General features: G+C 36.4%; 1 protein-coding gene across 1 annotated transcript; it reads left to right on the plus strand.

Annotated features, from left to right (window-relative positions):
- Positions 1–317: 317 nt before the first annotated feature.
- Positions 318–1190, plus strand: LOC106141174 (zinc finger BED domain-containing protein 6-like). The gene is made up of 4 exons (XM_060953960.1): positions 318–356; positions 559–646; positions 731–879; positions 960–1190. Exons 1-4 carry the CDS (start codon positions 318–320, stop codon positions 1188–1190), a joined length of 507 nt encoding a protein of 168 aa, XP_060809943.1.
- The last annotated feature ends 14807 nt before the right edge of the window (positions 1191–15997 follow it).

The raw sequence follows: 15997 nt of genomic DNA on the forward strand, positions 1-15997 counted from the left end.
TAATTCACGTATATGAACAAAATAATTCGAGCATTCCAGTCATGTCTAGTGTTGTATGGAACTTTTTCAAAAAAATAGACAGACAAAACGTTTCATGTAATGTGTGTGGGAAAATATATAAAACCAGTGGCAATACGACGAATTTATCTACACATCTTAAAAATACGCATCACCATGCGTTTTAGCAACTTAAAAATAAAAACTCAAGGTCAAGTTAAGTGAATATTACACCAAGAACAAGAAATAGTTCACCTGTTTCGTCTACTAATTCAACTATTACCAATACTAATAAACCTGCTGAGATAGAAAATAACTTCATGGAATTGTCTGAAATTGCGATTTACGATGATACTGGTGTAAGTATTTTATTTGTGCAAGATCAAACGTAGCTTTAGAATCTAAATATCAATTGTTCATAACCAATCAACTAATGATGTGTAATTACTATAAGTATCGATATCGATAAATTTAAATTTTGGTGTTTTCACTTAACCTTAATACTATTTATGACGACAAGTGTAATGAAATATATACAAAATATTCAATAATTTTTTTCAGACTGAATCCTCCAAAGATGGTCAGAGTAAAGACTTGTGGAAACAGACTACACTCATAGATATGTTTGAAAGAAGTTCAAGCTATGAAGGTATTTTTTTTTATATTAGATTACTGTATTGTTTTCATTTTAGTTCTATGAGGATGTTCTAATTTAATATTTTTCTCAATTTAGCAGGGGGTCATAAAACTAGCCAAATAAATCAAGCTTTGATCTACATGATTTGGAAAGACAACATGCCTCTATCTTGTGTAGAAAAATCAGGATTGAAAAGATTTATGAGCGTCATTTGTCCACGCTATAAAATTCCATCACGAACTACTGTAAGCGAACTATAATATTAAATTATTATCTTATCCTTTTTATTTTTAAATGTTATTTTATTATTCATTTCTCATTCCAGATAACTAGGCTCATGGAACAACGATACGCCACTACCAAAGCCATTTTAAAACAAAAATTAAGTGAGATAAATAATATTGCTTTAACAAGTGATATATTAACTCTTACTAACTCGACACGAAGTTTCATCGTAGTGACAGCACATTTTCTTAACACAGCTAATAACTGCACTCCTGAGCATGAGATGGTGACATTGACAGCACGAAGAATGTATCAGGTAAGTAAAGTATAAAATAAATGCATCAAATTATAAAAAATAAAATAAATAGTTAATTATAATAAATTTAATAAAGTGGACTAATATTGGTCTTCTTTCCTGCAGACGCACACAGCTGATTATATAAAAGAATGCTTTGAAAATATTACCGACGAGTTTACAATAGAAAAGGATTGCATCTTATCAATTACCACTGATGGTGGTGCTTACATGGTTGCTGCAGTGAAGAAAATTTTGGAAGATGGAAAAAGAATTCCTTGCATGGCGCATTTGCTGAATTTAATAGTGGATGGCGCAACAAGAGATAATGCACCAGTTCTTCAAATTGCCAATCGTGTCAAAGCCATTGTTACATATTTTAAACAATCTGTGAACGCAATGGACGATTTGCGAGCAGAAAAAGAGGGACAAAAGAAAGAGGGAGAAGTGTTAACACTTATACAATCAGTAAGCAAAAGGTGAAATTCTTGTCTTGATATGTTGGAAAGATTCAATACATTATCAGCTATTGTGGCTAAGATTTTAGCAACTAGGCGGAATGCACCTGATATGATAACTTCTTCAGAGTTAAGTGTCATACGAGATCTGATAATATTGCTTACCCCATTTAAGCAAGCTACTGAAGAAATTAGCGGCGATCAGTACGTGACTTCTAGTTTGGCGATTCCCATTGCAAACTTACTTCAGAAAGGACTTGAAGAAGTAAAACCTTTCACCGAATTTGGTGTTGCTGTTCAGAAGAGTTTGCTAAACTTAGTTATTGCCAAACTAGAACCACTAGAGCGACATTTACATCTTGCTATAGCAACAATTTTAGACCCTCGCTTTAAGCGTATTCATTTTAATTCAGCACTAGCTGATTCTGTACGAATATAGCACATATTTTGCAAACGATATATGGAAAAGGATGAATTGCAGATACGTACACGCATTCTAAGTAGTTCTAAATAAAGGTTATTTTCGAAAGTATATGTTAATATCAGCGGAATCTTAACTCGACAGAAGGCAATGAAAAAGATTAAAAAAAAATTGCCGCCCAGATCGTGAAAGCAACTGTATTTGCGCTCGAGGAGTCCAAAAGAGGAGGTCCAGCGCCTTTATATAGGGTCCTCAGGCGGTGAAGAGGGAGACAGGTAAGTCTTCAGAGGCACGACTTCCCAAGTTCAAAATAAAGCAATAGCTGCTCAAGTTCAGTATTAAACAATAACTACTCAGTTATTTTAAGTAACTAATAAGTTCAGTCCAAAAAGTAAAAAACTATTCAAGTTTCCAACAAAGCAACAACTATCAAAGTTTAAAACAAAACGAGGTTTTTCAAAAACTTACAGCTAATATTACGAGGTAGTCTTAGCCAATCCTAAAATTAACGGAATATTGCGGTTCACTCACCGCTAATATATGTTTTTTCATAATTTTATCTTTTTAATTTTAAAATGAAATATTATATTATTATTTATAAAGTGGCAACGACGTCAAGGACGACTGAATTTGAAAAAGTGACAATAATAAAACTCAAAAATTTTAAAGCAATAATAAGAACTGCCCAAACAAATGCAGAGATTTTAAACAAGAGGTTGTGCACGTGGTACCCGTGCAGTACAATCCACAAGATGGATTGAACTCAACTGAACAAAGTGTACGAATTTAGCATATACATACTTTGCAAACGATAAATGGAAAAGGCTGAATTGCAAATACGTTCACGCTTTCACGTTCCAATTAAAGGTTCCTTTGGGAAGTATATGTTAATTTCGGCAGAATCTTAACTCTCGGAAAGCGTTGACAACATATTAAAAAAAAAAACAAAAATAGTTTTTGCCACCCAGATAGTGAAAACAACTGTATTTGCGCTCGAAGAGACCGGTAAATCCGCAGCGGCACGACTTCCCAAATTCAAAATGAAGCAATAACTGCCCAAGTTCAGAATAAAACGATAACTACTCAAGTTCAGTCCAAGAAGAAAAAAACTATTCAAGTTTCCAAGAAAGCAACAACTATCAAAGTTTAAAACAAAACGAGGTTTTTCAATAACCAACAGCTTATATTACAAGGTAGCCTTACTCAATCCTATAATTAACGGATTATTGCGGTTCATCGTCGGCTTATTTACATGTTTTTACATAATTTGAACACTAAATTCTACCCTTTAAATTTTAAAATAAAATTTCATTATTTTAATAATACGGCGGCAACCCTAAGAGCTGAGGTAAAAGGGAGAAAAACACTGGCGGCCAAAAGAACTTAGCTGTGGCGGCAAACTCATTCTGAATGACGTCAAGGACGACTGAATTTGAAAAAGTGACAATAATAAAAGTGTCAAGAACAGAAAAGCAATAATAAGAACTGCCCAAACAAATGCAGAGATTTTAAACAAGAGGTAGTGCACGTGGCACCCGTGCAGTACAATTTGCAAGATGGATCCAACTGAACTGAACAAAGTGTACGAATTTAGCACATATTTTGCAAACGATAAATGGAAAAGGATGAATTGCAGATACGTACACGCATTCTAAGTAGTTCTAAATAAAGGTTATTTTCGAAAGTATATGTTAATATCAGCGGAATCTTAACTCGACAGAAGGCAATGAAAAAGATTAAAAAAAAAATTGCCGCCCAGATCGTGAAAGCAACTGTATTTGCGCTCGAGGAGTCCAAAAGAGGAGGTCCAGCGCCTTTATATAGGGTCCTCAGGCGGTGAAGAGGGAGACAGGTAAGTCTTCAGAGGCACGACTTCCCAAGTTCAAAATAAAGCAATAGCTGCTCAAGTTCAGTATTAAACAATAACTACTCAGTTATTTTAAGTAACTAAAAAGTTCGTCCAAAAAGTAAAAAACTATTCAAGTTTCCAACAAAGCAACAACTATCAAAGTTTAAAACAAAACGAGGTTTTTCAAAAACTAACAGCTAATATTACGAGGTAGTCTTAGCCAATCCTAAAATTAACGGAATATTGCGGTTCACTCACCGCTAATATATGTTTTTTCATAATTTTATCTTTTTAATTTTAAAATGAAATATAATATTATTATTTATAAAGTGGCAACGACGTCAAGGACGACTGAATTTGAAAAAGTGACAATAATAAAACTATCAAAAATTTTAAAGCAATAATAAGAACTGCCCAAACAAATGCAGAAATTTTAAACTAGAGGCATTACACGTAGTACACGTGTAATAAAAGTCACAAGATGGATCAACTCAACTGCACAAAGTGTACGAATTTAGCATATACTTTGCAAACGATAAATGGAAAAGGCTGAATTGCAAATTCGTTCACGCTTTCACGTTCCAATTAAAGGTTCCTTTGGGAAGTATATGTTAATTTCTGCATAATCTTAACTCTTAGAAAGCGTTGACAAAATATTAAAAAAAAAAAAACAAAAATAGTTTTTGCCGCCCAGATTGTGAAAACAACTGTATTTGCGCTCGAACAGACCGGTAAATCCGCAGCGGCACGACTTCCCAAATTCAAAATGAAGCAATAACTGCCCATGTTCAGTATAAAACGATAACTACTCAAGTTCAGTCCAAGAAGAAAAAAACTGTTCAAGTTTCCAACAAAGCAACAACTATCAAAGTTTAAAACAAAACGAGGTTTTTCAATAACCAACAGCTTATATTACAAGGTAGTCTTACTCAATCATAATTAACGGAATATTGCGGTTCATCGTCGGCTTATTTACATGTTTTTACATAATTTGAGCTCTAAATTCTACCCTTTATTAATACGGCGGCAACCCTAAGAGCTGCGGTAAAAGGGAGAAAAACACTGGCGGCCAAAAGTACTTGGCTGTGGCGGCAAACTCATTCTGATCGACGTCAAGGACGATTGAATTTGAAAAAGTGACAATAATAAAAGTGTCAAGAACAGAAAAGCAATAATAAGAACTGCCTAAACAAATGCAGAGATTTTAAACAAGAGGTAGTGCACGTGGTACCCGTGCAGTACAATCCACAAGATGGATTCAACTCAACTGAACAAAGTGTACGAATTTAGCATATAGGGTAAACCGTATAGCTATTGCCCACTTAAGGACTTCAAACACTTTGGCTTCAAATAATAAAAAAAGTATTACAAGTTTCAACCATTTATAATTTTTTTCTTATGTCTAAATAAGATCTCCATCAAAGTGTTAACGATTTTTAGTCAAAACTTACATGGCTTAGAAAATAAATAAACAAATTTAAAATTATCCAAAAATGTACAGTTATTGCCCATTGCTTACACTAATTGCCCACATCACAGCACAGTAATTGCCCAGTACCCTTAATTGATAAATTAGACTTTGAACTTTTCTCACTCCTTCTGATGTTCTTCAAAAATGCCTTCCACCAACCATCACCTGGCCTATTTTAAAAAAACGAATTAGGACGCGGGTTTTCTTCCAAAAACTTCTGCACGGAGTCTAAAATGTATATTTCGAGGAAATCCTTTTCTAGCTGATATTATTATCCAATCCTCCAAACGACATTCTTCAGACATTAATAGGTATAGGTGACTAGCTGTGCCCGCAACTTCGTCCACGTGGAATAATTATTTTGGGCATTATTGAAGCCCTCAAGAATAAATAATTTTCTCTGTTTTTTCACATTTTCCATTATTTCTTTGCTCCTTATGGTTACAGTGTGATATTATATAGCCTAAAGTCTTCCTCGATTAATGGTCTATTCAACGCAAAAAGAATTTTTCAATTCGAACCAGTAGTTCCTGAGATTAGCGCGTTCAAACAAACAAACAAACTCTTCAGCTTTATAATATTAGTATAGATGGTCCTGTAGCAATAGATTTAAAGCTTACCTAATTGAAGTTGAAGCGCAATCAGAGTAAGAGAAGAGGGGAAAGGATATAAGATAAAATGAAAGATTTAAATTACTTTTTAAGTGTATAGGAACAAACGGGCCAAACATACATACATACATAAAATCACGCCTCTTTCCCGGAGGGGTAGGCAGAGACTACCTCTTTCCACTTGCCACGATCTCTGCATATTTCCTTCGCTTCATCCACATTCATAACTCTCTTCATGCAAGCTCGGCGGTTTCGGGTACTTTTGACCTGACCCTTTACCAGGACGTCCTTAATTTGATCAAGATACGTTCGTCTAGGTCTTCCCACTCCGACCATTCCCTCCACACCCTCCATGTATATCTGCTTAGTCAACCAGTTTTCATTCATCCTCTCCACACGACCGAACCATCTCAAATCAAATGGGCCAAAAAATACAATAAACTTGACTCTTGTCAAACAGACATTTTTAAATTTACTTGTTCACCGAATTTATGGCGGGACGAAGGAGTTCCGCGTATGAGTTTTTATACATACGGTTGTCCGTTTGTTACTAACATATAATTTTATTTATTTATAGTATTTACAACTATTTAAATGTGATCCCTACAGTCCTAAACTGGTTTTATGTCCCAGATTTTTAATATAGTAGCGGAGAATGGACCTCGGAACACAGTATTTTTCAGCAATTTGCCTTGTAGACAAATTGTTAGAAGCATCTTGAAGAGCCTCGATAGCTTTCTGTAAATTTTCTTTGTTATATTGCACTTTTGGTGTCTTTGGCATACTGTAAATAAAACAATAACAGCCAATAAGATGTTGTGCATAGCGATTGGCTACCCGCACCCACGAATTAATGTTAACAATATTTGCTACATTGTCAATATTATTGCGTGTGTTTTGCAAAAATATTGACAATATTACATAGTGAAAAAAATATTGACAATATTACATAGTGAAAAAAATATTGACAATATTATTGCGCGTATGCAAGCCATTAAGCTAATAAATGTGACGGCAACATTACTGACTTAATCAAAAAATTGCCGATAATGATTGCCCTGGGCAATAACTATAGATATTAACCATGGTAATCACTAAAATTATGGTGGGCAATAACTAAAAATATGCCGAAAAACGTACAGCGATTGCCCACCGTTAAAAAACCGTTGAATCTAATCTGATTTCAAATATTTTCATTAAAAACATAACATAACACTTATGATTTCGTCATAACCATACACCAATAATGAAATATCAAATAAAATTAAAAAAAAATGAACCTCTAAGCAAATAATTCCTTAAGAAAATTGCTAAAAAGCTTACCTGTTTGAGTAACACGTTCACCCGTCTTGACAAAATATACCATTAATGTTTTTTTTTCTTCGGTGTTAACACTTATCAATTTTAAAATCTACTATAAATTGATCATAGAGTAACCTAGTAAATTATATTCGAAACAAGTGAGAACACAACCTTTGATTCAGATTTTTTTTCTAAAAACGGGCAATCACTGCCTGTGGGCAATCACTCTCTGGTTTACCCTACTTTGCAAACGATAAATAGAAAAGGCTTTATTGCAAATACGTTCACGCTTTCACGTTCAAATTATAGGTTCCTTTGGGAAGTATATGTTAACTTCTGCAGAATCTTAACTCTCAGAAAGCGTTGACAAAATATTAAAAAAAAAAAAACAAAAATAGTTTTTGCCGCCCAGATTGTGAAAACAAATGTCTTTGCGCTCGAAGAGACCGGTAAATCCGCAGCGGCACGACTTCCCAAATTCAAAATGAAGCAATAACTGCCCAAGTTCAGAATAAAACGATAACTACTCAAGTTTCAAGTGGAGTTTCGCGGCGCCACTGTCGCGAGTAGTATCGGATCCGTGTAAATTTATTCTTTAAAAATAGTAAACTAGTCAAGTTCGGTAAAATATTAACCCTTAACCACCTAGCATATATTTTTGTCACACGACCACCTACCATACGTCTGAGGGACCCCATAACAAAAAAAAATTTTTTTGTTAAATATTAAGTAAAGGTATAAACTTGAATAAAAATTATGTTTGGTGCATTATTATTCTCTTCATTAAAAAAATAGGAACATGAAAATCAACAATATTTTTTTTTTAACTTCAATAATTGGCATTATCTCTTATTTACGGTTAACTTTCTAACTGTTCTAGAAAATTACATCCACAAAAAATATTTAAAGTAATAGGCAATTATTCTTATATTTTTTTATAATTCAATTAACAAGAAATTAAAAAAAAAAAATAAAAACTCTCAATAAAAAAAATTATTTAACAAAATTGCAGACGCCAAATTTAGAGCTTTTCGCGACAATTAGAACAAATTTTATTTGAGCATTCAAGGCAAATGGGCGCTTTGCATTCGAAACACATGTATTGTATCTTGCGTTTCTTTTTGTGTAGCCGTGTGGTTCCCGGCACCAATACAAAAAAGAATAGGACCACTCCATCTCTTTCCCATGGATGTCGTAAAAGGCGACTAAGGGATAGGCTTACAAACTTGAGATTCTTTTTTTAGGCGATAGGCTAGCAACTTGTCACTATTCGAATCTCAATTCTATCTTAAAGCCAAATAGCTGAACGTGGCCTATCAGTCCGCTCAGGACTGTTGGCTCTGTCTACCCCGCAAGGGATATAGACGTGATTATATGTATGTATGTATGTATGTTTCTTTTTGCATTCACAAGTAGAACAATTCTAACGACCTGATAATCTCTCTTCAGCAGTGCTGATGCATGGAACAGCTGCTGGAGGGGTCACGCTGATCTGGAGTATGCATCGTATGCTAACACGTATATCTCGTTGCAATTTCACGTGCCATATGCGGTCTTATTAGCTGTTCAGCAAGTTTTTTCAAAAACTTGAACCTGCTTTCAATCTTTTGTCCTAGTGTCTGCACAGACAGATCCAAAACATAGCAATTTGAGGCAAGAAATATCAAGTAATCAGTACAATATTGCCAATGGCCACCTTCGAAAGCGACGACTTATTCGAGCACCTTTGGTCTAGTAGATACACTCCAATTTTGGTTTGGTTAAAAAATAATATGATCTCCGGTTTCTTCGTCACTTCGTTGACACCTGGAGAATGGTGCATGCTTGAAACAGTGATGACTGCCTTATTTTGTTTTGGCACATATGACACTCGGAATCAGACGCACAACTTTCTTCTGGGACGTGACTAATTTCGACCGGCTCCACATCGCTGCATTCGTCATTTGGTATTTTTTCATCGTCTGATAAATTATTTTCCAACCACCGCTCAATTACAGCGTCCCTAAGAAACTATAACTAAAACTAAAAACAAATATACATAACAAAAAAAATCACATAACCTCCTAACAGGGGTCTGTCAGACCTACTCTGGTATTTAACTACTCACCTAAAACAAACGCGCACACTTCTAATCTTGACGAGCCGTTATGCGGTACTCAGGGACGCAGGGAAAAGGTACAGGAATGAACGAGCCGATACAACACTCCGGCGCAAAAATATTCACAATAATAATATCAACAGGATCTGTGAGACGCATGGTAGGTGGTTAAGGGTTAACCCTTAACCACCTACCATTACATTAATCAACATTAATCAGTGACATAAATAGCAAATCGAAAGGACTAGTGTTATCTACAATAAATATTTAGAATTATAGACGATATAAGTGATGAAATTAGTTAACAATAAATTGGACCATAACTTGTGATAGGATAAATATTGAGTATCCACTAAATAAATTTTATAATAACAACAATTTTTAACAGTGTTTTAACAATGAGACAATAAATTAAACAGTGAATAACGCCATCTATCGGAAAGTGGCTTAATGAATTACTCGTATTAGCGCCATCTATGATTAACGACCGAAACTAGTACCAGAGTAATATTCAGTCCAAAACCCAAAGCACCGCTAGCGCCATCTCACGAGCATAACGGTTATTTCGATCAGTGTTAACTTGAGATTAAACTATTTTAAACGCAATAAAATGGCTTCATGTGCAGGGTGTAAACAAAGCATTCCAGACAGAGAATTCCTTAAATGTTCCCTATGTAAACAAATTTATGACCTGGACTGCGCCAATGTATCAAGCAAGCGGTTCTATGGTAGCATGACGGCAGAACATAAACTGAACTGGAAATGCCCAGCCTGTCTGTGTAAAATGCCAAAGAAAAATAATATTAACTCTCCGGCCCGACCGCCGCCACCAGGTACAACGCACGAAGAATTATCCAAAGATAATGTAACTCTAAGACGGACACCAAAATTATAAATCAAAAATAGATGATAGCTTAATTGATCTTGACATTGAGACTATAACGGGGCATACGCAGACCAACAAACAATCGCGCAATAGCATAGTTCCACACAGCCAAACCCAGCCAGGAAATGCTATAACCTTGGACCAATTCAGCCAACTCCTTGATATGAAATTAGAAAAAATGAAAGAATCACTACTATCTCAAGTTAAAGAAACAATTCAAACGCAGGTAGAAAATGCAATCAAAAAGCTTCAAAACGACGCCTCAGTCGGCTCTTGTACTCTGCCGTCCGTTAGCTAAAAAGTCGTTAAGCCTCAAGGGGTCGATTTTGAGTTTTTGATACCACTTTATACAGGAAAAAAATCTCTATCGATCTGTCTTAGAAACATTTTTCTATCGCTTGTAGTTTTGAAAATAGCCAACACAAATACATCGTTAAGCGAAGAAAAAAACAATAGTGAACATAGCTTTATAGACGTTAACCAACAATACTTCAGTAAAAAATCACTTTTATACCTTAACGTGGTTATGCTTTCAAAATTATCGCTATAGTTACATTGCAATAATAACATTATCCTTTTTTACCACATTAAAGAATCGTAAAGATCTTTTAGTTACTATTCAGTTAGGTTTACTGTTTAAATTGCAAATAAATATACTAAGCTATAAAAACGTTTTCCCAAAATAAAACACTTTATGAACGTTAAAATCAGTTAACGACTTTTTAGCGTATGACCAGTAAAACCATAAATAAAATTATTACTTTTTCTGAGACGTTAACCGCCCAAAGCGATTGACGTAAGTAAAATAAAAATTACAAATACAATACTATAATAACGCTTAGCATCAATACCATACAAAATCCCCGCTAATCACTCTGGCACCCCACCCCGCGCGACCTGTCATTTTAGTGTCGCTTGCGCTATCAACGAGGGAGGACGTCCCGCTGAATTTCCCGCCATGGCTGAAGAAAAACAAAGGTAAACTACTTTATTTTTAATTTTAGTGATTTGTTTTAAATGAAACTCGTGTTACGTAAAAGGTTTTGATTTTGCTACGCTTTCGCATGATAAGCGATCCCGGACGCGGTCTATGTTGACCTATTTAGTCACAGATTTGGTTGCATCGTTATGTTTTGCTTATGTATTTTTTATAAAGGTCTATGGGTGTGATTTATTTCGTCTGCGGGTACGAAACTTGCGACGACGGCCGGAGCGCGGCGGGGCGGGGCGAAGGCGCCACTTGGTTAAGTTTTGAGGACTATGCGCAGTTCCGAGCCGAACGCTGGTTGTAAGAAGATAGTTGAAGGTCCCGAGAGTGACATAGGCTACTTTCTTGCTCGCGACTTCATCCACGTAAAAACTATTTTACGCGGGCGAAGCCGCGGGAAACAGCTATTATTTGAATAAACTAAACGATGCTTCACGTACGTCACGTGAACGCGCGAGCCGCGAAACCAAACTAGTTGTTCTCGTCGCTCCGCGCCGCCCGCCGCCCGTGTCTCGCTCGATTTTCGTACCCGCAGACCAAAGTGGGTAACTTATGTAATCTATGGTTCTACGTTCCTTGCATTTGTTTTTCATTTTTACAGATTTGGACGCTCAATGGTTTCTCAGCGTGCAAAAGCAATACTCGGTATGGTAGGTGCTAAAAATAATGATAATTTTGACCAGCCTCAAAAAAAAGAAAATAAGTACAAAAACTTAGAAAACAGAATCGATTATCTTTACTCTCGACCTTATTCAATGACGTCTGAGATATTTCAAAACTTTTGTGAAACACAAACAACTTTTAACTCGTACCATTATAATGAGGTACAAAATAATATAAGAATTTTAAAGAAAAACTTCCCCACGAGCACTACACATCACATCGCTGATGAAATGAGATATTGTTCGTATACTTCACCTTTTGATTTAAAATGTCACGAAGAAATGCCTTCAGAAAATACAACAACTGAAGAGAAGCAATTACAATATTTTGATGAGCAAAGACCGGAAGCTCAAAGTAACAATTATCAAAATAACCACTCACAATCTGAAACGCTGTGCACTCCTTTAGCTTTTGATTTTGATTCAGACGATTCGGTGCGTGACAAGGATTATATTCCGTCTGACTCAAGTGATGATTCTGACGACAATGAAGCATTATCTTCAAGCCAAAAAGGTTTGGCCTCATCAACAACATCTAAGTCTGCACCACTCCGATTGCTTCAACCGCTTTGTATTACTGAGAAAGTAGACATTCCTAAGAGACGTAATACTGTTGAACAACTTGAATTAGGACACAATGTACCAAGAAAACTGTCTCAAAAGCGCAGAAACACAATTCATGCCATAGACGATATTCCTAATAAGAACCAAAAAAAAAAATCAAAGTCACTGCTCGTACAAGAAAGGAAAAAAAGGAAACTAAAATAACCGAATACTCTGTAAAGCCAGGATGCAACAGTAAATGCTTGAAAAAATGTTTTAAAATTTTGAATAAAGAATACTAGTGCCTAAATTTTGGACAAAGAAGACAATACATAAGGTCGCAAGTGGAAGTAGCAGTCCCAAAGCGTAAATATACTAAATAACCTCAAAGAAACCCCCGGAGGACATTCAAACTCAGAAAAAGTGATGGTACAAAATGCGAGGTATGCAAAATATGTATTCTTTTTGACCACCTTAGGATTTAAAAAAAATAACGATCAAGTGTTACGATTGGATACAAAAACCGACGATTCAGACAAAAGGGGAAAACATAATAAAACTCCCGCTTTTGACCGACAGCTGCTAGATGTCCACATTGAATCCTTCCATCCGTACGCACCACATCACAGGAGAGAGCATGCGCCATTGCGGCTTACGTTGCGTTACTTACCCAGTGATATAACCATCAGGTATATGCACAAAGACTACTGTGAGAAAAACCCAAATAATATAGTATCGTACGAATTATACCGGAAACATATTAAAACTATGAACATTTCATTTACGCAACTAGGTAACGAAGACTGTGAGACTTGTGAGTCGTACCACCTGCACAGGAAACAAACCTCACACGATGCAGTCACTCAGCTTGAAGTAGGATGTAACATCTGTGATGTTGGGCGCTCGGGACGGGGTTCCCCCCCCGCCATTCATCCCCTAGGCACGCCCGACCGTGGGATTGGGGTTATTTTTTATTGAGGTTTTCTTCGGCGCTGGCCATGACAGCACAGCACCCTCGGCCCCATCAGTTGGGGTAACGAGTTGCCCGACGCCGGCCGAAACCGGAACGCCGCGCGAAGAGTTGCGCCACATCCACTCTCGTCTGAAAGCAGACAAGAGGGAGCGGCGCCCGACACGCGAGGGTCTATAGACCTCGTCCACCAAAACACTCGCGAAGGCCCCACAGGGGACCCCGCTTTTGCGGGACATTGGCCAGCAACAAACAAGACCCCGTCAATCGGGGAGTTATTTGCTGTCGCCCGGGGTGCACCGTCCCGTGTCCCTTGTCAGCCCACCGCTGTCACCGGATTCATTGGAATCAAGCAACAGAAGCAAGACCTTCAAGAGACAGGGCACTCGAGGAGGTTTCCCGCACTTAGCACCCTAGCGGGTAGAATTGAAGGCCGACGGGTCACCCCGCTGGCCGCTCCGTGGAGAGCGGCCGAGCCGAGGCCGCCGTGGAAGCGGCCGCCGCGTCAGGAGTATGAGCGAGGGCAGCTCACACTCCTGGCAACGAAGCGGTAGGCGATGGCACCGTGTGGTTTTAGTGGGTTCAAGCCCCACATAACCCGTCCGACTTCCCGTAGCCGGCCGGGTAGACGAAGGTCTTTCCACACGTTAAAAAAAAAAAAAAAAAAAAAAGGATGTAACATCTGTATTGAATATTTTGACCATCATCCTAAATATACCAGAGCTAGGCAACTTTATAAGGAGCATAAAGAACTTCCACAGGACAAAAATCAAATTTTTTATACAACTGACCTCGAAAAAGTAATAATGTTACCGCGTATGGATACTTTTAAGTCGATTATATTTTGTCCGAGACTTATAGCGTTTAATCAAACGTTTGCCCCTGTTGGAAAGATAACCAAAGAAAATAAACCAGTCACTGTACTTTGGCACGATGCGACAGCTGGCAGGAAGCAGGAGGATATAATGAGTGCTTTCTACGTATTTTTGCTCCGCAATCGTGACGTTCAAGTTGTTAATATATGGCTAGATAACTGTTCTGCCCAAAATTAAAATTGGTTGTTATTCTCTTTTTTAATATATATGGTTAACAGTGATTTGATTTCGACAAACAAGATTTCATTATTTTTTTTCGAACCAGGACATACCTTTATGAGTGCCGACCAGGTCCATCACCAAGTCGAATTAGCGATGAAAAAAAAAAGCAAACTGTATGATTATCACGACTTTGTAGATGCAATATCATCAATTAATAATAATAAAGTCATTGTAGAATCGCTAACCGCTCAACAATTCATAAATATGCCCAACAATATTTCAGATCGACGAATTCAAAAATCTTCTCCAAGAGCATATTTGAAAACTATGGTACAAGTTAATTTTAAAAGAAATGAATTTGACTTATTTTATAAAAATAATTTTGACGAAGAAGAAATGAGTCGTATAGAATCAAAGGCGGCTATCTGTAAATTTTGGTAAAAATAAGTTTTGACTATGGTAACATTTAAAATTTTGAATGCTTCTAACGTATACATTGATTTACTATCAAAAATGGATATCTTTCATACAAAATACACGTCAAATCCGAGTTCATTTTCAAATACGGCTATCTGTAAAGATTCAAAATCAAACATGGCCTTCTTCATCCGTCAACCAATCACAGCCGTCGATTTGCCGCGCGACATTATGGCGGATCACAGTATTTTGCACAAATAGTGTTGAGTGATTTTTATTTATTTATTACAGTTTAAGTTTGTGTTACTAAAGATATTGACTGAAATTGAAATAATGGAGTCTAATCCTAGGTTGGTTACTAATCAGTTTTCTCGAAAACGACGCAGAAATCCCGAAAAATGGCAAAGAAATGTTGCTAAAAGAATGAGGTTAGTATTGTTACTAGGGCTGTGCCACAATCTCATTGTAATTTAATATTTTATTTATTAAGAATTTGGATTTCTATTTATAATTTTAGCTAAATAATTTATAATTTTTACTATAACAATAAAATGGATATCATAAACATCATCTACCAAGTATTGTTTATCGAGATAAAGAACTTACTTATCTATTTTAGGTATTCTTCTAAATCTGCGCCTGAACGAGTCTGTAACCATTTATCAAAAGCGCTACAGTGTGCAAAGTTGACAATGGACCAAATCATGAAACTGCACCGCAACTTTTATGCACATAGTGAAAAAAAAGAGCAAGACGCACTTATTTTAAAATATTGTTCGGTGCAAAGCACAGCTTATAAAAGACAAGGATTTAAAGGACAAAGACAAACTGCCACAAAATATCACGTCATTTTGGATAAAGGAAAAAAAATACCGATTTGCAAAAAATTCTTTTTGTCCATATTTGGTGTAACGAAACACCGAGTGGCATATGTAATGAATAGATTTTATTACACATCCGAGTTTCCTACCGAAAAGCGTGGTGGGAACCACAAAGAACATAAATACTATGCCCAGAAACAATCTATTCACGCATTCATTCAAAAATTAAAGTGTGTTGAGTCACACTACTGCAGAAAAAGCAAATTCGCAGAGAGACAGTATTTACCATCAGAGCTCAATATTAACAAA

The sequence above is a fragment of the Amyelois transitella genome, chromosome W, assembly GCF_032362555.1.
Source record: "Amyelois transitella isolate CPQ chromosome W, ilAmyTran1.1, whole genome shotgun sequence".
NCBI classification, from domain to species: Eukaryota; Metazoa; Arthropoda; class Insecta; order Lepidoptera; family Pyralidae; genus Amyelois; species Amyelois transitella.